General features: G+C 46.5%; 1 protein-coding gene across 1 annotated transcript in view; it reads right to left on the bottom strand.

The window, feature by feature from the left end:
* C2H12orf4 (chromosome 2 C12orf4 homolog) overlaps positions 1-21763 on the bottom strand; it is a 78760-nt gene that overhangs the window by 37280 nt on the left and 19717 nt on the right. The window contains exons 4-9 of the mRNA XM_044277951.1: positions 20031-20212; positions 18327-18426; positions 16988-17109; positions 4240-4346; positions 3947-4144; positions 2114-2242 (exon numbers count right to left, since the gene is read on the bottom strand). Coding sequence (XP_044133886.1) covers positions 2114-2242; positions 3947-4144; positions 4240-4346; positions 16988-17109; positions 18327-18426; positions 20031-20212 — 838 coding nt within the window. The remainder of the gene's footprint in view (positions 1-2113; positions 2243-3946; positions 4145-4239; positions 4347-16987; positions 17110-18326; positions 18427-20030; positions 20213-21763) is intronic.

Here is a 21763-nt window from a genome sequence, read left to right on the forward strand (position 1 = left end):
TCTGTACTGGTATGCAGAGTTCATACCCTCATAGACAACGCCCTACTTTTTATTTCTCTACCTGTGTAAATGTCATAGTAGACTGTGTAATATATGGGAGAACTAGGAGGCTCAGGATGAGCAGTGCAATAGCACCTATAAAGGGAATTATATGACAATTTTTTTAAGGGAATTATATGACAATTTTTCTCTTTCTCCAGAAAATCTATGTATGTCGGCAATGTATGGGATCCTCCTGGAACAGTCCTTTAATACAGCTGAGGTTATAAACCTCTCTGCAGCAAGATCTGAACAAGGTCTCCACTGCAGATCAAAAAGGATTATATGGGTCCTGTAAGTTCCTCTTACTTTGGAGCTGGGAATTAGTGCCAAATTGTTGAAATCGTCATGCCGGCCATTTTTTTCTTCCTTGATACTACTTAGTGAAAGCCGCTGGCTCTATTTAGGAGTGTCCTAGCAGCATTTCAATTTATAGAGCAGCAGAGAGCAGATGACACGCCAAATACAGCCACGGATAAATATAGACGTGTGTTCATTTCGTTATGTGCTGATATATAGTCACGTCACGGGTTTAAGCTGTTTACAACCCTTCTGGCTTAAAGGAACAAATAGCAAAAAAAAAATTAAGTGCAAAACCCTAGGTCCAGACCCTTAGAGGAGGCCGGGTCCTATGTTCATGACACAAGTATTTTAAATTGGTTAAAGGGGTTGTCCCATCCCCACAGGATAGAGGAGAAGATTGGTAGGGATCTGACTGCTAGGGCCCGCACCTAAAAAGTGACAGCTGCGCTGTGATTGGGTGCGATGGACGACAAAGACAGCTTCCTACATCTCCCCATAATGTCGACTACTAATATGGCTACGGTCTATGGCTAGTTTCACATCTGCGGAATTCTCTGGATCCGGTTCTGTCGTATGGAACTGGAATGGCCGCCAGCCCCAATTAACTATAATGGTATCCGCTGGAGATCCGGCTGCAATCCGGCAAACATACTTACGATTGGCCTGACATGCTGCAGGTTGTGTCCAGCCGATTCCCGGCAATCGCTGTTGGAACTGGCGTCCAGATCACCCTGTCGCAGATGTGAAAGTAGCCTATATCTTCCCGGCATCCTAACATTGTGCAATATACCAGATGCGTAATAGGGTGTGGAGGGTGATACAGAAACGTGTAATGGCATAGATGGCATTCAGGCCAGTCCCCATCAGTCACATTTTACTGAAAAGGGACCCCTATGTGTAAACATGTCAGCCAATCAACTACTGCTGTGGGGGCCAACAATGGAAATATGCAGGTTCCATCAGAAAGCTCATTGTACATGTTCACCATTCTCACTCCTTTTCAATCACAGCACATAATCTCTTTATAGTTGTCACCTAAGACTGCCCTGTCCATGCAGCTCAGTTATAGACACGTGACATTGCTCATCTTTGGGACATAATGGGATCAGTTGGTTTAATATCTAATCTGTACAACTGATTGACCACGTTCTATCACATCTACCATATCCCATGTGGCCCAGGAGTTTTCCCATTACAGACAGTAAATCTGCTACAAACGTCTGATGAGTGAGGATCTGACAGCTAGAACCCCCATCAATCCGGGTACCAGCCCTAAATTCGGCAGGGAAAATCAATGGCGGCCAAATTCTTCTGATGAAACACTGCGGTGAACAACAGGATCAGATTAAAGGCTCTATCCAGTCTGACCTACGTCTCCCAGACACCAGTCTTTAGGGTTCGCCTATGTGCTCACACTCCCCATTCACATGACTGTATATTTGCTCCACATCTGATCCACATTTTTTTGAGTATCGGATGCAGACCCATTCATTTCAACTGGGCTGCAAAAGATGCAAACAGCATCTGTATGTCTGATCAGCAGACAAGAATAGGCATTGTAACAAAATAAAAACACGGAAGCAACACGGGCATCATCTGTACGGTGGTGTGAATGCACCCCCTGGGCTAGGGGCAGGGACCATGCGTTAACATAATAGTAGTTAATACTGCAAGCAGCGTACATTGCTAAGATGCTGTGGACAAAATGATGTCATGGTTCTGATGATGTCACTATTGTCAGCTGTATATTATCCAAATGAAACCCACAGACCTTGCTGGTGCTTTGCCTTTTGGTTCCTCTGTGCCCTGGCATATAGCACCACCTGCTGAACCACATCCAACTGCTCCTGGAGCTGAGGGAAATGGAAGTCGGTGCACTCCTGGCAGACGGTGGCAAAATCTGGGGGAGGACAAAAGTGAAAAATTAGTACACATTAGAACGCTGGCAAAATATGCTTTAATCATCAGTTTTATAGAAGTTGGAGCTGTTTTTCTAGTACAAAGCTCCAAATCCCCAGGTTAAATATGGAGGAACCTCTCCCGACATGTCGGTTTTAATAACTACCTGGAACTTGAATTCCGCATGTAACAACAATTCTGGAGCTTATTCTTATGATTCTATGTTATTCCGTTACTTATTTAATGCTACTAAAGGTTTATTAATGACTTCACAACTGGATATTACCGGGGAAGGTGGGTGTCGCTGCAGTCTGACACTGTCCCATCTCCCATCTGGTAACAGGTGGAGAATAAATAAACTTCTATTAGCAATAACTGAGAAAAGGAACAACATAAAGTTATATGAAAAGATGCTCCACAATTGCTCCTGCATGTAGTTACTAATTAGTTCGGGAGCTGTTGTCTGACCTGTCATTTTTAAAGAGGTTTTCTGAGATTTTGAGATTGACCTATCCTCACTGCTCGAAGTAGCGATGCGGCTTACTCATCTGTCACCTGGCCAAGGTGCAGCTCAATCCCATTGAAGTGAATGGGGCTGTGCGCGATACCAAGCACAGTCGCTATACAATGTGCGGCGCTGTGCTTGGTGAGCTGCGAGAAGGCCGCTGTGCTCACAGAAGCACTGATGCATTCTCAAACATCTGATCAGCGGGAGTCCCAGGTATCGGACCCCCACCGATCAAATACTGATGACCTATCCTGAGGATAGGTCATCAGTAGGGATGAGCGAATTGACTTAGGATGAAACATCCGAAGTCGATTTGCATAAACCTTTGTTCTAATACTGTACGGAGCGAGCACTCCGTACAGTATTAGAATGTATTGGCTCCGATGAGCCCAAGTTATTACTTTGCGAAGTCTCGTAATAACTTCAAAAAATGTATTTGTACTGTAAAAAAAAAACTATTCCGGAACTCTGGTTCGGTTCCAAGGTACAGTATTGGAACAAAGTTTAACACGAATCGACTTCGGATGTTTCATTCCAAGTCGATTTGCTCATCCCTAGTCATCAGTATCAAAATCTCTAAAAAAAAAAAAAAAACGTTTAATAATAAAGTCTTCACTACCCAAGAGCTAACAGTATTCAGTTACATTTCAAGGCTCCCTCTAGTGGCAGCTTTAGGAAACCAGGAGTTCATCATACCTTTTATACAAGGGGTTTGGAGCTCTTTATGCTCTACCCAGTGAAAATAGATATTAAGAAATTAGTCAGCACAAAATATTGGGCCTGTGAAGGTCATAAAAACAATGGTGTTACAGGAGTTGTCCCATAATTGACACATCACCTATGCAAAGGAAAGGCGACAAGTGTTTAATTGCTGGAGCTCCCACTGATCCCAAGACGAAGGGATCTAAGTCCCTCGTTTGAATGGAGCAGGAGTTGCGTATGTGTCATTCTGCTCTATTCAAAGTCTATGGGACTGAGAGAGCACTGTGCTCGGCAATGTTTGTCAATCCCTTTCGTCAGCAACTGCCACTCCATTTAAAAAAGGGGACATGGGACCCCAGTTCTTGTGATCAATAGGGGTGCCAGCAATCAGACACATCACGTTGATGAGTAAAGTACTGATCATGGGACAGCCCCTTTAAAGAGTAGACATCAGGTTGGATATGCAGGTTTACTGTCGCCTGCGCGGCAGCTTACCTCTTTTAATCCCACTATAAGAGTTAATGCGGTTGTCCACCAAGAGGACCAGGCCGCACAATGAGGTTGAATACAAGGAGAGGGCAGTCTGTAGTCTATGCAGCTTCACTCCACTGCGGTGGCTGCGCTTGTGTCTGCAGAAGTCCAGCATGTCAGCCCTCAGCAGCCTCAGGTTATGCATGGTCTTTAACTGGGCACCTGGAGAGAAGGTGAAGAGAACAGTGACTGCCGCAGGACCAACAGTAACCTTCCTCCCAGTTGTGGAGTCATAAGGGAATCATGGAACCTCTTACCCAGGTGTATGGTAAAGCTTTCCTCCATCTGCCTGTGCTCCTCATACAGAGGTTGACTTGAATCAGCAGATTCTTGGAAGCGATTTGGCTGCACTTTAATTTCATCACTACGAAGGAAAAAGTAGTGAGATGGAGATGAACAAAATGTTACTTCATGTACACAAGTCACTCCAGCCTCACAGTGTAAGGATTAACCCCTTAATACCAAACATGTTTTAGACCCTAGTTGGGCCACACCTATCTTATCCTCAGCCACTTCCAGTGCTGCAGCTCTAATATTCCTGGCCCGGCTGTGTTTGTTTAGCTACAGAAAATCACTGGCCTCAGGGGCCATATGCCATACCTGCAGAGATGTCCAGTATAGTTAAGCACATTACCACTGCAGCCAAGAAAATGATGTCATGGCTGCAGCAGTGGGGGGAAATTGCAGAAGCAGCGCTGGAAGTGGTGGGGAATAAAATAAGTGAGAACCATATTTTTCGGACTATAAGATGCACCCCAGGTTTAGAAAATAGAAAAAGATATTTGAGCTCCTTCAAGAAAGCACAATGTAATACAACATTTCAAGGGTGTATAATTAATATAAATAAATTAGAATTAATAGAAATAAAATTTAAATCATGCTTGTAAAAGTAAAAAAGAATAAAATAAAATAAAGATTTTTGTACTTACCGTAAAATCTGTTTCTCTTCCGTTCATTGGGGGACACAGGCTTGACCATGGGTAAAGCTGTTGCCGCTAGGAGGCGTACACTAAGCACAAAAACCTGTAAGCTCCTCCCCTCCAGCTATACCCTTCCTACAGGGACTAAGCTAAATCAGTTAGTGCTAAAGCAGTAGTAGGAGAAAGACAAAACAGGAAAACCAAAGTATGTACAAACCCAGAACTACACAGGCCCGAAACGGCCCATAAACAAAATAATGGGTGGGAGCTGTGTCCACCAATGAACGGAAGAGAAACATGATTTTACGGTAAGTATAAAAATCTAGATTTCTCATCCGTATCATTGGGGGACACAGGCTTAACCATGGGACATTACAGAGCTGTCCCCAAGGGTGGGCAAAACAAGCAACCCTCCCATCATTTAGAGAACCGCCGTCTGCAAAACTTTACGGCCCAGAGACGCGTCAGCCGACGCGAAGGTGTGCACACTGTAAAACTTAGAAAACGTGTGCAAAGACGACCAGGTCGCTGCCATGCATACCTGAAGGACCGACGCCGCGTGATGCACTGCCCAAGAGGCCTCCACTGCCCGAGCCAAAAGAGCAGTCACCCGGAAGGGTGGGGCCCAGTCCTTAACGCAGTACACTTCCACAATGACCAAACAAATCCATCGGGAAATGAAAGTCTTCAACGCTGCCAGCCTTCGTCTCGGCCCTTCTGGAATCACAAACAGGGAATTCGTCTGCCGAAAAGATACCATCTGTGTTAGATAGACGCGAACAGCCCGTACCAAATCCAGAGTGTGGAGCGACCTCTCCAGAGGATGCGCCGGGTCCGGACAAAATGAATGGAGAATAATCTCCGCCTTTAGATGAAATGCGAACACCACCTTCGGAAGGAAGGCCTGAACTGGATGAAGGACTACCTTATCCTGATGGAGGATCAGAAAAGACGACTGACAAGACAAAGCCGCGAGTTCTGAAACCCTACGGATAGAGGTGATAGCCACCAAAAATGCCACCTTGTAGGACAGGAAGCGAAGAGATACCTGCTTCAAGGGATCAAACGGAGAAGACTAGAGAGCATTGAGCACTAGATTAAGATCCCAAGGATCCAATGGAGGATGGAAAGGGGGAGCAGCATGCGCCACAGCCTGCAGAAAAGTCCAAACCGCCGAAAGCGAAGCCATATTCCGCTGAAAAAGAACAGAGAGAGCTGAAACTTGCCCTTTGATGGAGCTGAGAGCCAGCCCCAAGTCTGAGAACTGAACGGGAGACAGCTGATGCCGCTCGCACCAACTAAAGTAGGACTTCCAAGTCTGGTGGTAGATCCGGGAAGATGACTGCTTCCTGGCCCGAATCATGGTCTGGACCACCGCCTCCGAGAAAACGCCAGCCTTTAGTATGGTGGCTTCAACAGCCATGCCGTTAAATTAAATGTAGAGACCCTAAGTTCGGGTGGAAGATCAGCCCCTGCAACAGGAGGTCCTCCCGAAGAGGAAGACGCTAGGGTTCGTCGACAAGAAGGGTGACTAGAGACGCATGCCACACCCAGCGCGGCCAATCAGGGGCCACGATAATGATGAGCAGACCTTTGGACCTGATCTTCCGGAGGAGACGTGGAATGAGAGGAAGTGGTGGGAACACGTAAGGAAACGTGAACTGACTCCATGGAATCACCAGCGCATCGCATGCCAGGGCCCTGGGGTCCCTGGACCGTGCGACAAAGCCCTCGACCGTGTTGTTGAAGCGGGAGGCCATGAGATCCACATCCGGTAGACCCCACCTCTCACAGATGGCTCGAAAGACCTGTAGGTGAAGAGCCCACTCGCCGGGATCGAGACGCTCCCGACTGAGGAAGTCGGCGATCCAGTTGTCGACGCCAGGTATGTGAACTGCCGACAGTGCCGGAACATGTTTCTCCGCCCAACTGAGAATCAGCACCGTCTCCACTATGACTGCTGGGCTCCGGATGCCGCCCTGGTAATTGATGTATGCCACCGCCGTGGCGTTGTCGGACTGAACCCTAAACCGGACAACTCCTGAGATGGTCGGCCCAATGCTGCAGAGAGCGCCGAATCGCCCTCAACTCCAGAACACTGATTGGAAGGGAGCGATCCTCGTGTGACCGTACCCTTGGAACAGAGAGATTCTCCAACACTCCCCCCCAACCCCTGAGGCTTGAGTCCGTTGTTAACACCTTCCTATGGAACGGGAGGAATGATCGTCCCGACGTCAACATCGGAGAGACCAACCACCACCTGAGGTACCGGCGGACCGGAACAGGGAGACACATGGGCCAAACTCGCTGAAGCGTTCTGGTATGGAACTAAGCATAGGGAACTGCTTCGAAGGCAGAGACCATGTGACCCAGAGCCCGCATGCCGCAGAGAATGGGAACAGGACCTGGCAACAACAAGGGGAGAATCTGAAGACGGAGACCAGAAAGCTTCTCCGGAGGCAAGAACACCTTGGCCTGCAATGTGTCGAGCACCATGCCCAGATAAGTCAACCGCTGTGATGGATAAAGACAAGATTTCTGCCTGTTCAGGATCCATCCGAAGCGTTCCAGGGTGTCCAGAACTATGCTCAGGCTGTCCGCTCTCACCCGGAACGATGGACCCTTCACCAGGATATCGTCCAAGTAAGGGATCGCCACCATCCCCCTGGCATGGAGCAGGGCCAGAATCTCCGTCAAGACCCTGGGAGCCGTGGCCAGGCCGAACAGGAGGGCTACAAACTGGAAGTGAAAAGGACCCACTGCAAACCGGAGAAATCTCTGATGGGCACGTGAAGACTACGCATCCTTGATGTTTATCAAGGACAGGTACTCCCCCGGTTCGATGGACGCAATGACCAACCTCAGGGACTCCATCCAGAAACTGCTGATGCGAAGGAAGAAGTTGAGTGCCTTGAAGTCCAGAACGGGACAGACCGTCCCTTCTTTTTAGGGAATTACAAAGAGATTGTAGTAAAACCCCTAAAACGATCTTGCGCAGGAACCGGAACAACCACACCCTGCCGCAGCAGCATGCAAATTGCCTGAAAAAAGGAATCTGTGGGAGAGGTCAGAGATGACAACCGAAAAAAACGGGACGGAGGGGAGGACTTAAATTCCAGCTTGTTACCCTCTGCAATGACTTCCCCTACCCACGCATCTGAGATGTGAGACAGCCAGACATGGCGAAACAAATGAAGCCGGCCGACCACCCCAACAGAGGGTGCTGGGAGCCGCCTGTCATACAGTGGAGCTTTTGGGGGTTAAAGGATTTGGAGCCCTGTTGACGGGAACGCCAGGAAGGGCGAGGCTTGAAGGAAGGTTTGCGCTTCTTCCGCTGCCGACTTATCGGACGACCTCTTGGGGCTGGAAAAACTCTTAAAGGGGCGAAAAAAAAGGCTTCCGCTTTTTTGACCTATTAGATCGCCCCTTGTTCTGTGGTAAATGCGTGCTCTTACCACCCGTAGTTTCCAAAATTATCTCATCCAGGTGCTTACCAAACAGTCTGCTGTCGGTAAAGGGGAAGGCCGTCAGGGTCCGCTTTGAAGCATTAACTGCTGCCCAGCAGGAGAGCCATAGGGTACGGCGAATCACCACCAACAGGGCTGACGAACGAGCCAAAAGCCTAGCCGCGTCCAAACATGCTTCACAAATTTACACACTGGCATGAGAGAGCTGCAGGGCAATATCTGCAAGTTTCCCCGTGGTGACTCCCAAGTCGAGAACCTGACGTAAATTACTTGCCCACTCCCCCATAGCCTTGCTCACCCATGTAGAGGGTGCCCACTGCCTCAAAGGCAGATTTTGAAAACGCTTTCAACCTCTTATCTCTGATATCAGACACGTTGGAGTGAGACTCCCTAGCAGGAGGAGGAGAGGCCGAGGAAACGGAAGACACAGACACCCTTTTGGGGGAGGATGTTCTGGCCCATTTTGCCCGTTCTGGCACTTTGGGGCCAATCTCTTTTCCTCCTCTCTTATTTTTTTTTATATACTCACCTGTCCGGCATATTCTGCCCCCCTGGCTCCAGCCGGATCACCACCTTCGGTGTGTGGCCCCTTGATGAGGGACGCTACATCGGAACAGAGGGGACTTGCGGTGGACAGCTGTGGTGATCCGAACGCTGATGGGAAACAGAGGCTTTGTAGGAACCTATGGTCCCCCTTTGCTTCTGGAGAACAGGAAGGAATAGGGGTTTGGGAACCCCCTGGTCTCTTGTCTCCTGGGTGGGAGTGCAGGCAGTTTTACTGGACTGCCCAAAACTCCCGCTGGAAAAAAAAGGGAAAAAAAAAGAAAAAAGAGCAAAATAATCAGCAGACCTGCAACGCAGGGAGGTTTGCCTCCTACAGACACTAAGCTAAAACTGATTTAGCTTAGTAACATAGTACATAAGGCCAAAAAAAAGACATTTGTCCATTCAGTTCGGCCTGTCATCCTGTAGGAAGGGTATAGCTGAAGGGGAGGAGCTTACACTTTTTTTGTGCTTAGTGTCCGCCTCCTAGCGGCAACAGCTATACCCATGGTCAAGCCTGTGTCCCCCAATGATACGGATGAGAAAAAAGAAAAAGAATAAAAAGCCACCCTATAAGTTCCTAGGATATGAGGAAAAGCTCTCACAGTAGGATAGCATTAACCCCTCTCCAGCTGGCTTAGGTCACAAACAGATAAAGGGGAGGGCTGCTTTAAAGGGGCTGTCTCACTTCAGCAAATAGCATTTATTATGTAGAAGAAGTTAATACAAGCCACTTACTAATGTATTGTGATTGTCCATATTGCTTCCTTTGGTGGCTGGATTCATTTTTGTATCACATTATACACTGCTCGTTTCCATGGTTATGACCTGCAATCCATTAGCAGTGATCATGCTTGCACACTGTAGGAAAAAGTTCCGGCCTATTTGGTGGCCGGGTCCATGAGAGCACACATAGGCTGGTGTTTTTTTCCTATAATGTGCAAGCACGACCACCACTGATGGATTGCAGGGTGGTCGTAACCATGGAAATGAGCGGTGTATAATGTAATGGAAAAATAAATCCAGCAAAGGAGGCAATATGGACAGTCAGAATAGATTAGTAAGTGCCTTGTATTAACTTCCTCTCCATAATAAATGCTATTTGCTGAAGTAAGACAACCCCTTTAACCCCCCATCATATCTCTGATTTGGGAGCAGGTATAAACATGGTTTTTGTCTTGTTTTAATGCTGACAAGATTAGAACAAGATCACAGTATTAGCTTCACTACATCAGGAGATACAGCTGTTAGAATTCGGGTCGGGAGAAACCTGCCTTCACTTTCCCCTGCTATCATTCCTGATCCAAAAGTGGAAATAACTAGATTTTTGTACTTACCGTAAAATATGTTTCTCTTCCGTTCATTGGGGGATACAGTCTTGACCTTGGGTATAGCTATTGCCACTAGGAGGCTACACTAAGCAAAAAAAAGTGTTCGTTCCTCTCAGCTATATCCCTCCTGCAGACACTGAGCTAATCAGTTTGTATAAAAGAAGTAGGAGCAGTCAGGAGACGCAAACAGCGAATAATAAAAAGGAAGAAAACCGGAGATGGGTCATCCCCAGGAACCAAAAGGACCCATCTAGGAGAACCAGTAATGTACATACAGGGTGGGAGCTGGGTCCCCCAATGAACGGAAGAGAAACAGATTTTACGGTAAGTACAAAAATCTAGTTTTCTCATCCGTATCATTGGGGGACACAGTCTTGACCTTGGGACGTTCCAGAGCAGTCCCCGGGGTGGGTCATAAACGAAGAAGCCATCCTGCCAATCCGAGGAGCACTTTCTGCAAAACTCTACGCCCCAGAGAAGTGTCAGAAGATGCAAAGGTGTGCACTCAGCCGCCCTGCACCCCTGAAGGGCCGAAAGCCCCATGATGTACTGCCCAACCATTGCCCGAGCAAAATGAGCAGTAACCCAGAAGGGTGGAGGCCGTCCACTGATGCGGTACGCTTCCACAATAGCCAAACAAATACATCAGGAAATGGAAACTTTGGAGACTGCCAGCCTTAGTCTCGGTCCCTCCAGAATGACGAATAATGAATCCATCCGTCGGAAAGAGGACGTCTGAAACAGATAGATGTGAATCCAAACCAGATGCCCGCTGATGATGAAGGACGACCGACAGGCAAGAGCCGCTAGATCCGAAACCCTATGGATGAAAAAGCCTGCAACCAAAAAGGCCACCTTGCAGTACAGGAAGCGAAGGGACACCTGCTGCAAAGGCTTAAACTGAGAGGACTGGAGAGCGTTGAGCACCCGATTAAGGTCCCAAGGATTCAACGGAAGCCGGTAAGCCCCTGCAGAAAGGTCCGAACCGCAGAAAGGGAAGCAAAATTCAGCTGAAAAAGAATGGTGTCTGGATATCAAGTGCCAAAGAACTGCAGATGTGACAAAACTTGCCCCCCATGGGGGAGAAAGTACCGGACTGCCAGAGGAGAACACTCCAGCGGGACCATGACGAACAAGTCAGGGCTAGAGAACCTGGACCAACACCACCTGCAAAGGAACCCCACAGCAGAAAAGGGAGCATACGAGCCCCCAATAGCTATGAACACTAGCCGAGCAGGCAGTAACAGTATGTGGAGAAAGTGCAACTACTCGCCCTGCGAAAGGGGAGAAGTAGAGAAGGCTGATGCGGCTCAGTAGGGAACCAGCATCTAGGGGTGACAACAAGGACAGTATGACCGCTGTCCCAGGGAGGGGAGCCATAACTGAATAAGTGCATACCCAAAACCACATGGAGGCAACGCTGATGCTGTCACCGCAGTAGAAGGTAGAGGCAATGCACTACCTGTAAAGGCTCGAAGCCTGCACCCTAGAAATCGGCAGGTTATACCATGCACCGAAAGTCGCACTAATACCACGAGAAGTGAGCAAACCCACCAGCTGAAACCTGTCATGGTATGAGCAGATGACAGCACTATAGGGAATAAGAGTGCCTGTCAGCCAGCACCTCAGGAACACCATACATATAAGGCATGGAGGATCTATCGCACCTGGTGATGGCAGAACATGAGCACGGTGCCACATGTGATAAGGAAATGTAGGCACAATCACAGCTACAACTAGCGAGAAGGTTCCACCCCTAGAAGAGGGACGATGAACAGAAATACTCCCCCTGGGACGGAGTCACACAGTAGGGGCACGGAACGAGAGTAGTCATAAAATCTATGGCCAGCACAAGGCTGCCTCATAGGGGGAGGCCATAGCCCAACTATGGTTTCCAGGACCAGAGGAGAGGCTCCCCCTGAGAATGAGGCCAAACAGCAGTAAACACCCAGAATATGGTGCTAGCACCATCCTCCACTTGAGGAGGAAGAAAAATGACAAGCAGCGCATCTGTTCCACCTACTGACAGAGAATGGATGTCGATCGTGTTAAGTCCACAGCCTGTCAGCTACCGTCCCACCTAAGAAAGACGGAAAATGCTATAGAGCATCACTCCGCTGACTGAAGAGGGAAACCCGACAATATATCCGGTCCACTGGTAGTGCAAGCACTACGGGTTGTGCAACTACTCCACCAATATAAGGAGGGCAATGCTACTGGATCTACAGTATGCAATTGTGGTGCCACTAATCCACCTATAGAAGGGGGAAAACCGAAAGGACAGATGACAACCAGTATTAGTGCAATTACTTCGCCTGCGGAGGGGGTAATGCAACAGGACATATGGTATCCAGCGGAAGAGCAGTTTCCCAACCAATGAAGGAGGGTAATGCAATAGCCAGTATAGGAACTAGTGGTAGAGCAACTACTCTATACAAAGAGGGTAATACCACAAAATGTACAGTATATGGAGTAAGTACAAATACTCCTATTACTGAACGAGAGGAATGCTAGCGGAAGCATAGGATCCAGTGATAGTGCAACTACTCCGCCATGGAAGGAGGGTAGTGCTACAGAACTTCTGGTATCCCGTGGTGGTGTAACTAGTCCGCCTATGGAAGGAGAACAATGCTACCTGATGTACAGGAGCCCACCGAACGAAGGTGCCAATACTCTGCCTAAGAAATGTGAAAACACTCTGTCCTTTAAAAAAAGGAGGGTAATGCTACCGGCTGAACGGCACCCACTGGAATTGCAATTACTCCGCCCATGGGAGGAGGGTAAAGCTACCGGCTGTACCGTGTCCAGAGTTAGTGGCACTACTCCGTCTATGGAAAGAGAATAATGGAACGGACTGTACGGTACCCCATGGAAGTGCTATTACCCTGTCTATGGAAGAAGGGTTAATGGTACAGGCTATACAGTACCCAATGGAAGTGCAAGTACTCTGCCTAAGAAGTGTAACGCTACTGACAGTACAATATCCAGTGCAAATGCAAATTACTCCGCCTATGAAAGGATTGCAATGCAACAGGCAGTACAGCATCCAATGTAAGTGCAATTACTCTACCTATGGAAGGAGGTGATGCTACAGGCAGTACAGCATCCGATGTAAGTGTAATTACTCCACCTATGGAAGGAGGGTGATGCTATAAGCTGCACGGTATCAAATTACTCTGCCTTATGGAAGGAGGTAATGCTACAGGCAGTACAGCATCGAGTTTAAGTGCAATTACTCCACCTCTGGAAGGCGGGTAATGCTACAGGCTGTACGGTATCCATTGTAAGTGTAATTACTCCGCCTTATGGAAGGAGGTAATGCTACAGGCAGTACAGGATCCAGTGTAAGTGCAGTTACTCCACCTTTTTTATGGAAGGTGGGTAATGCTACAGGCTGTACGGTATCTATTGTAGGTGCAATCACACCACCTATGGAAGGAGGTAATGCTAAAGGCAGTACCGCATCCAGTGTAAGTGCAATTACTCCGCCTTTTATGGAAGGAGGGTAATGTTACAGGCTGTACGGTATCCATTGGAAGTCCAATTACTCTGCCTTTTTTATGGAAGGAGGGTAATGCTACAGAATGTACAGTATCCATTGGAAGTGCAATTACTCCGCCTTTTTTATGGAAGGAGGGTAATGCTACAGGCTGTACGGTATCCAGTGCAAGTGCAATTACTCTGCCTTTTATGGAAGGAGGGTAATGTTACAGGCTGTACGGTATCCATTGGAAGTCCAATTACTCCGCCTTTTTTATGGAAGGAGGGTAATGCTACAGAATGTACAGTATCCATTGGAAGTGCAACTACTCCGCCTTTTTTATGGAAGGAGGGCAATGCTAAAGAATGTACAGTATCCATTGGAAGTGCAATTACTCCGCCTTTTTTATGGAAGGAGGGTAATGCTACAGGCTGTACGGTATCCAGTGCAAGTGCAATTACTCTGCCTTTTATGGAAGGAGGGTAATGTTACAGGCTGTACGGTATCCATTGGAAGTCCAATTACTCCGCCTTTTTTATGGAAGGAGGGTAATGCTACAGAATGTACAGTATCCATTGGAAGTGCAACTACTCCGCCTTTTTTATGGAAGGAGGGCAATGCTACAGAATGTACAGTATCCATTGGAAGTGCAATTACTCCGCCTTTTTTTATGGAAGGAGGGTAATGCTACAGGCTGTACGGTATCCAGTGCAAGTGCAATTACTCTGCCTTTTAGGGAAGGAGGGTAATGCTACAGGGTGTACGGCATCCAGAGCACGTGCAATTACTCCACCTATGCAAGAAGGGTCTATGGAAGGAGGGTATGCTACCATGTACCTACTCCGCCTATAAAAAGAGAGCAAGCTACAGGGAGTGCGGTATCCGGCGTAGCGCCAGGATTCCGCTTAAGCTATAGGACTTATGTATGCAGCAGTAGGGTAAATAAATTCTGCCTACAGAATGGCATGGGGACTAGGTTCAGACAGACCAAATAGCTCCAAGGGTTAATAATAAATAAATATATAGACTTTTTTTTTTATATACAGCTCAATTCTAACCAAGGGAACTGCAACCACATCCTTCTGTACTAATAACCAGCACTGCAAGCCTCAGCAGAGAGCCTAGAAGCACTTTCCTCAGCAGAGTAGCACTGAGGCAAGGGAGGGGTTAATCAGAAGGCAGGGGCGGAGCTTACTGGCAGCTGATGGGGCTAGAGCAATTACTACACCAGGGGAAGGGACACCTGCCGAAACTGAGGCCTCAGGTGGAGGTAAGTAGGCCTCCATGGGGGATATTCACATGAAAAAACCTGAAGAGGGGGAGGGAGGAGGAATGGGGGCCTTGGGGACTGAGAGAATACTCACTCGTCTGGCATTTTCTGCCCCCCTCGCTCCAGCCGGGTCACCAGCTTCGGTGTGTTACCCCCTAGTGAGGGTAGCTACACCGGTATCAAAGGGGACTTTGGCGGAGACCGGAACTGGTGACCCGAAAGCTAGCGGGAGACAGAGGTTTTTACAGGAACATCTGGTCCTCCTTGCCTTCTGGAGACTGGGAACGTGCAGCGGGCTTGGGGACCCTCTGGACTCCCGTCTCCTGGGTGGGAACGCAGGCAGCTTGGAGACTGCCCTCAGCCCAGCTAAAGGAAAGAAAAAGAGAAAAATGTTGAAGAATGAAAAGAAAAAATTCAGCAGACCTGCAAAGCAGGGCGGTCTGCCTCCTACGGACACTAAGCTAAAACTGATTAGCTCAGTGTCTGCAGGAGGGATATAGCTGAGAGGAGGAGCTATCACTTTTTTTTGCCTCCTAGTGGCAATAGCTATACCCAAGGTCAAGACTGTGTCTCCCAATGATATGGATGAGAAAATGGTGTGATTCTGATCTTACTTTAAAGCTTAGACTATCAGCTTTCAAACAAGACCAGAACCATATCTCTTGATCCAGAGATATGAGTGGTTAAATCAGCCCACCCAGTTACCCTGCAGACAGTGAGCGCTCTCTGCTGAAAGCATCATGGTTGCCTAGGCAACCCTGGCATACTTCAGCCCAAACAAGCCTCAAGCTCTAAAATAATGCTGAAGGTCCCTGCTGATGAGTAAGACATCAAGCCAGTACATAAACACAGTGACTGCAGACTGCGGTATACGACGGAGGCACTTTTTAGCAAGATTCTTTCTTGATAAAACTGCGTCTTATAGTCCAAAAATATGGTATATGTTTATTGGTTATTTTATGGTAAATGCTAGCTTTTAATAACACTGACAACCTTTTTAAATGATTATAATAAATGCCTATTCGTTTAAATATAATTATTTTATGACTTTTTGTTTTATTTTTTAACTTTTTCTGAGATTTACTTGACCTTTAGGGAACATGATTTATTCATTTTTACACTGCACATTTTCCCTATATAACACACAGAGAGGAAAACAACCCTGATAACGCCATCATCCGGGTACGCTCTGTCATTTCTCAATTGTCCCGATTATCACATGATCGCTGAGACCAATATTGACAGTGGTATTGGCGCTGGTACTATTGTATACCCAGTGCTTAATACAAAGATCAAACAGGTAAAAAAGACTCTGCTCTGGGTGTCCAACTGTCTCCGGACAGCTGAACGTGCTGGCCTTGGACTGCACAATCCTTCGTGCAGCACAGTAAAAACTGTTCTAATGCGGTTTGGGCTCTCTGGTGTTATGCAAAAGCTAACGTTCTGAAACTTTACTACACAGTTTATTTCATTAGCTCAATTTTTTATCAGTTCAATGCAGATACGGTACATGACAGCAGTGATTCTACTCCAGTTGACGTCTGTTGCCTCACTGTATTAAAGAGGTCGTCCACCTAAATATTTTTTTTAATCTGATCAACATGTCGGTTAAGCCTCGTTCATGAGATGAAATGATCGTTGGTATGGACACCTCAATCATCGTTCCCAGGCAGCACTCTACTGCCCAGGAGCAATGATTTTGTATGGGGACGAGCGATCGCATACTGCGGAGGTAATTGCTGCATGTAAGTTCAGCACTTCACCGCCACTTGACTTCTGCTAGCCCGGTTTAAATGCACCTTTAGTTCTACTTATCACATGCATACAGGTCAAAGTATGAAGGTGCTCCATAAATCTTACTCCATGTCCTGTTCTGGAGACAACTAGTAATGCTGAAACCACTCTATAGAGGTGGAATAAATGACTCTGCGCTGTATAAGGGATCAACCATATTTACTGCACATGTCTACTCCCACTGCGCAGAAATGGTCACCTTATAAAACTGTTGTTTGGATTCCTGAGGTCTTGGTGTAATTTTATCACCCACTCTTGATATTCCTGCTTCTGGATTGTAGATAATTGCTTCAGCTCTGTGCTCCATCTATTTTCCAGCATCTGCAAAAAAAAAAAAAAAAAAGGATTTGGGTTGTTCAATCCCCATTTATTCACTAAGACAGTCCCTTTACATATACAGATGTCAAAGAGGGGGGATAGTGTTGGAGAGCCCCCGCTGTGAGGTACAGTGGAACTGCTAATATCAGCAGATCCCACTGTGGATGACTCAGTCCGCCACGTGTTTTCTGGAAAGCCATTTATTAGAATGGCATCCAATAGAGATGAGGGAAGTTATGGAAAATTTGATTCAGCTGCTTCGTTGACTTTCATAAAGAAATTCGCTTCATGGTGAAGCACATTTCTTTGTATGTAGCGGGGGCAATGACGGGGAATGGCGATCGTGCCGCCCCCCGGTCACTGAACACCACAGATCCCTCGTTCATCGCTAATCGCAGCAGCATTTAGACCTTTCAGGGGTTAATCAGGGTAAAAAAAAGAATAAAATACTCCCCTCATCCATTTGATCACATAGAGGCCGTCGTGGCCATCTTCATTGAAGACACCACACAATGTCATAATTCACCGTTTGCAAGACTTTGCGTGGTATCTTCAATCAAGATGGCCGTGACAGCCTCTTCACGCACAAATGGATGGGGTATGTATTATTATTTTTTATTCGCTCCATACTATCAGCCACGCGCACATCAATCTTTCCAATAGCCCCTACTACCCCATACAACAGAGGTAAAAAAACAACTCTTTAGCCTCTGGTTTACATTGCTATACTTTTTTCTGGCTGTACGGAATAGTACAGTCTGTTGCACTATTCTACACAGAGACATCCAAAAGTATAAAAAAGTTAAAGTATACTTTTAAAAAAAAGTATACTTATATGTAAAAGTATACTTTCTTTTTCTTTTATAATCAGAGCCTATGGATGCCATCTGTCAGGGTTTAATCTTGGAGGTCCTCCCAAAATATACTCCTGATGGATGCCACAAAATGCCATGTGAAAAGCCTAACGCACGAATCAAAGCTGGCAACACCTTGCTTCATGGGAGATGTAGTATCACAAAGAGCCAGTGGGAATCAATGGGAGATCATGTAATATGGGGTTGAGCCAAGTCCCCCAGAAATAGAGACACTCTGTAGCAGTTCTCTTGCTCTGGTCACCACAGGAGGGTCCCAAGTGTTGATCGTCTCTGCATGCCCTAATAGGATCTATGAACAAGGGTTGCCCCTTTGGACATAATAGAGAATACCAAAGTGGTGGTTACCTGTTGAGATTCAAAATGTTGAGCTGCTACTGAGTTGACATCTTGGTCACTTAATGACTTGCCCAATTCTTGCATCACTTTATCCATCTTCAAACCTTGCCTGTAGGGACAAGATGGACGATTCTTTGAGTAATTGATTTTTCAAGCAAAACAAGAGCAGTGATTATATAATACATTTTACAGGAGTGTATTATCCACACTTTCCCATTATATACAATGGGGGCATATCGCTAGGATATGCCCCCATTGTCTGAGAGGTGCAGGTCCCACCCAACTACAACGAGAACGGAGCGGGGAAATGAATGGAGGCACACTGCGCATGCACAGCCGCCCTCCATTTATTTCAATGGTGCCGCCAAAAATAGCCGAGCACTTGCTCTGCTATTTCCGTCTGCCCCATAAAAATAAATGGGAGCAGGGGCCGCTTGTGCGCGGTGCACTCCCAATCACTTGTATGGGAGCAGCGCTTGGTGGTGGATGGACCCCAGACACAGCTCTCCCCGCTCCGTTCTCCTTGTAGGTGCGGGTCCCACCTCTAGCGATATGCCCCCATTGTATGTAATGGAAATACCCCTTCAAGATTTAAAGAGCATCTTAATATATTCTAACAGTGACCCAAGCTCTGTTTTTCTGTTACAGAGCTCACTTAATATAATACGCCTGCCCTCAGCCACCACTAGAGGGAGCCTACTGTATACAACAGCCCCATATTAAAACAGCATGCAGTCCTAATCTTGCCCTAGTGGTGGCTGCAGTAAACCGGCTATGGGCACCTTTAAATAATATTTTATTTAACTGCATGTACACTCAGACAAAAAAAATAACACACCAGATAGAAAGGTCAGATTGCTGCAAAACTCAGCATGCAGTTATGGCTCAGGCAGATATGTAAATGATTGTGGTGAGTTCTTTAATCCCGTCTGCTGTGGAGCAATACACTGCCCCAATTGCCGGTGTGATGATCTGGGGAGCCATCACATGTGACAGCTGGTCACCCCTCCGAGCGATATAAGGGACACTAACTGCAGCCAGATGTGTTACCTCCTATGGCAGGGCTTCCATCTGGTATTTCTCAACAGGATAATGCTCATCTACACACGTTTCCCGGGAATGTCTCCGCCAGATTGTAACATTTCCTTGGCCTACCCGGTAACCAGCTAGGATGCCAGATTCAGTAACCTACGAGTGTGCAGGATCTAGAGGCCCAGCTGCAACATCTGTGGGCAAATATGTCCCAGGATACCATACAGAAACTGTATGCCTCCATGTCCAACCGTATCTCATCTTGTACCCAGGACTAGAGGCGGCCCAACATGGTACTAGTGCCTCCTTTCAATTGCGCAGTTTTCTCCAATAAATGTTTCCTTTCGCTGTAATATTGTAATCACTTACATGTATCATCATTACTTTCACACATAGAAAGTTTCATTTTTTTGTCAATGAGTGTATTTTGGGCTAAAAAAAAATCATTTTTGCAATAGGTTTTTATAAAAAAATGTTGGCACGTTTAGCTCCTGAAGCTGGCATGTATTCCAATACATAGCAGGCTGCAGACAGCCATTCAGTAGCAAATCCGCCTTACTATGCGTCTAGACCCTCCCTCTCCTCTCTTGAATGATCTTCTCAGCTGATTTATGACCAAATCAAAGTTCAGTGAGGACTTCACCAGTTTAATGGCTTGAACTGTATAGAATATAAAGTCACCTCTCTCGTAACTTCTTCAGCTCCACGTCTCTTTCTCCGAGGAGCTCCGAGATGCTTACAAAGTAGTTGTGCTCCAGGTTCAGAAGTGTTTCAGAGGCTGGGGAGTGGATAAGATCATGATAAATGTCGGCAAAATCCTCGTCCCAGTTCGGATCCTCCGGACGGGCATGTTCTAGTGTTGTCTGCAGGAAGGAAGTTTCACTATAGTTTAGCTCAGCACGGCTTAAAGGGAACTAGACAGAAGGCGTATAGCAGCCTGATAAACATGGAAACGCTGGCAGGTCATTTGAAATAAACAGAATCTCTGCAATTCTGACCCTGATTTTTGTACATTTTTATTAACTCCCCATGAAACAACCATTTTCGGGGATCTTTTCTTCAATCTCTGCAATGTGTCATTCCTCTGTTATTCCTCCTGCAAAGGTATTACCAACTTGAAATCTGTCAACGGTGTGTGTCCTATCGCAATCTGACACTGTCCAAGCAGTGCTGCCTGGCTGTGTGGGGACACTTCACATTGACAAATGGAATTATACACCCAACACGTCTCCAGAAGGAATGCCACAATGCAGTTCTAAGGTGTTCCAGAATAGCTCCAGACATGTCAGGAGTAGTGTTGAGCGAACTTGTGTTTAAAGTTCGGCGTCTAAAGTTCGGGTTATTGAAGAATCCCATTATGGATTCCGCTACCACGGACCATAACGGAATTTAGAATCCATATCAGGATACTTCGATAACCTGAACTTTAGACGCCGAACTTAAAAAAACAAGTTCACTCAACACTAATCAGGAGAGCTGTCAGATCCTCTTTAAGCGCTGTCTCTGTTGCATTTAGACTTTTGGAGACTATCTTGCCCTTACGGCATCCCAATGTGCCCAACACTCAGACCTCCCCCCCTCTCAATATAGGACTAGAAATAAACTATGTGACATATTCTTTATGGCAGATTATAGATTCCCCAACTTTGAATGGATCTCCCAGTGCCAGATTCCCTTTATCAATCAGTGTAACACAGACAGAGAGAACAGCAATATCTTTTAATCACATTGTTCTGCTTGAAGAGCTTGGCCTCTCAATGCAAAATGGATGTAAAAAAAATGTACCCCCCCCCTGCCGTCTCACATCATTTATAGTACAGCAGGCCTCTGGCTTCGGTGCCCCATTTTGGTCATTTACTTCATTTTGGAAATACCCACATTAAGAAACCTTAAAATTCTATTACCATTTTTCCCATAAAGTTCTACTGCCCCCTACTTGTAATTCTCTTTATATCAACCATCCCAGTAAAACCATATTAAGGAGTTGCCGGAGACTGTAACAATATAAATTACCTGCAGAAAATGATAGAAACCACTAAATCAGATATTGCTCACCGGTAAATCCGGTGCCAATAGGTATATTTTCTCCTGTAGCAACAGCATGCTGTATATTCACATGGCCCCTGCACAATCACTGACCTTAGTGCTAGCTGAGGTCAACGATTGGCTGCAGCGGTTATGTGGATGTGTGACATGTCGTTGATGCAGGAAAAGTAGTCAAAAGACTGGTGGGACATCCAGAGGATTTCACAGGTAAGTAAGGGTTGATACGTAATTTTTCCAAATGTCCTGCAGGTACTTTCATTAAATCTCGGACAGCACCCAAGCTTCGATCATGTGAACATTCAGATTTATAGCTGAGGGGTAAACTGCTGTCTGACACCTTCACTGAAAGGACTGTGGTTCTTGATCAG

The sequence above is a fragment of the Bufo gargarizans genome, chromosome 2, assembly GCF_014858855.1.
Source record: "Bufo gargarizans isolate SCDJY-AF-19 chromosome 2, ASM1485885v1, whole genome shotgun sequence".
NCBI classification, from domain to species: domain Eukaryota; kingdom Metazoa; phylum Chordata; class Amphibia; order Anura; family Bufonidae; genus Bufo; species Bufo gargarizans.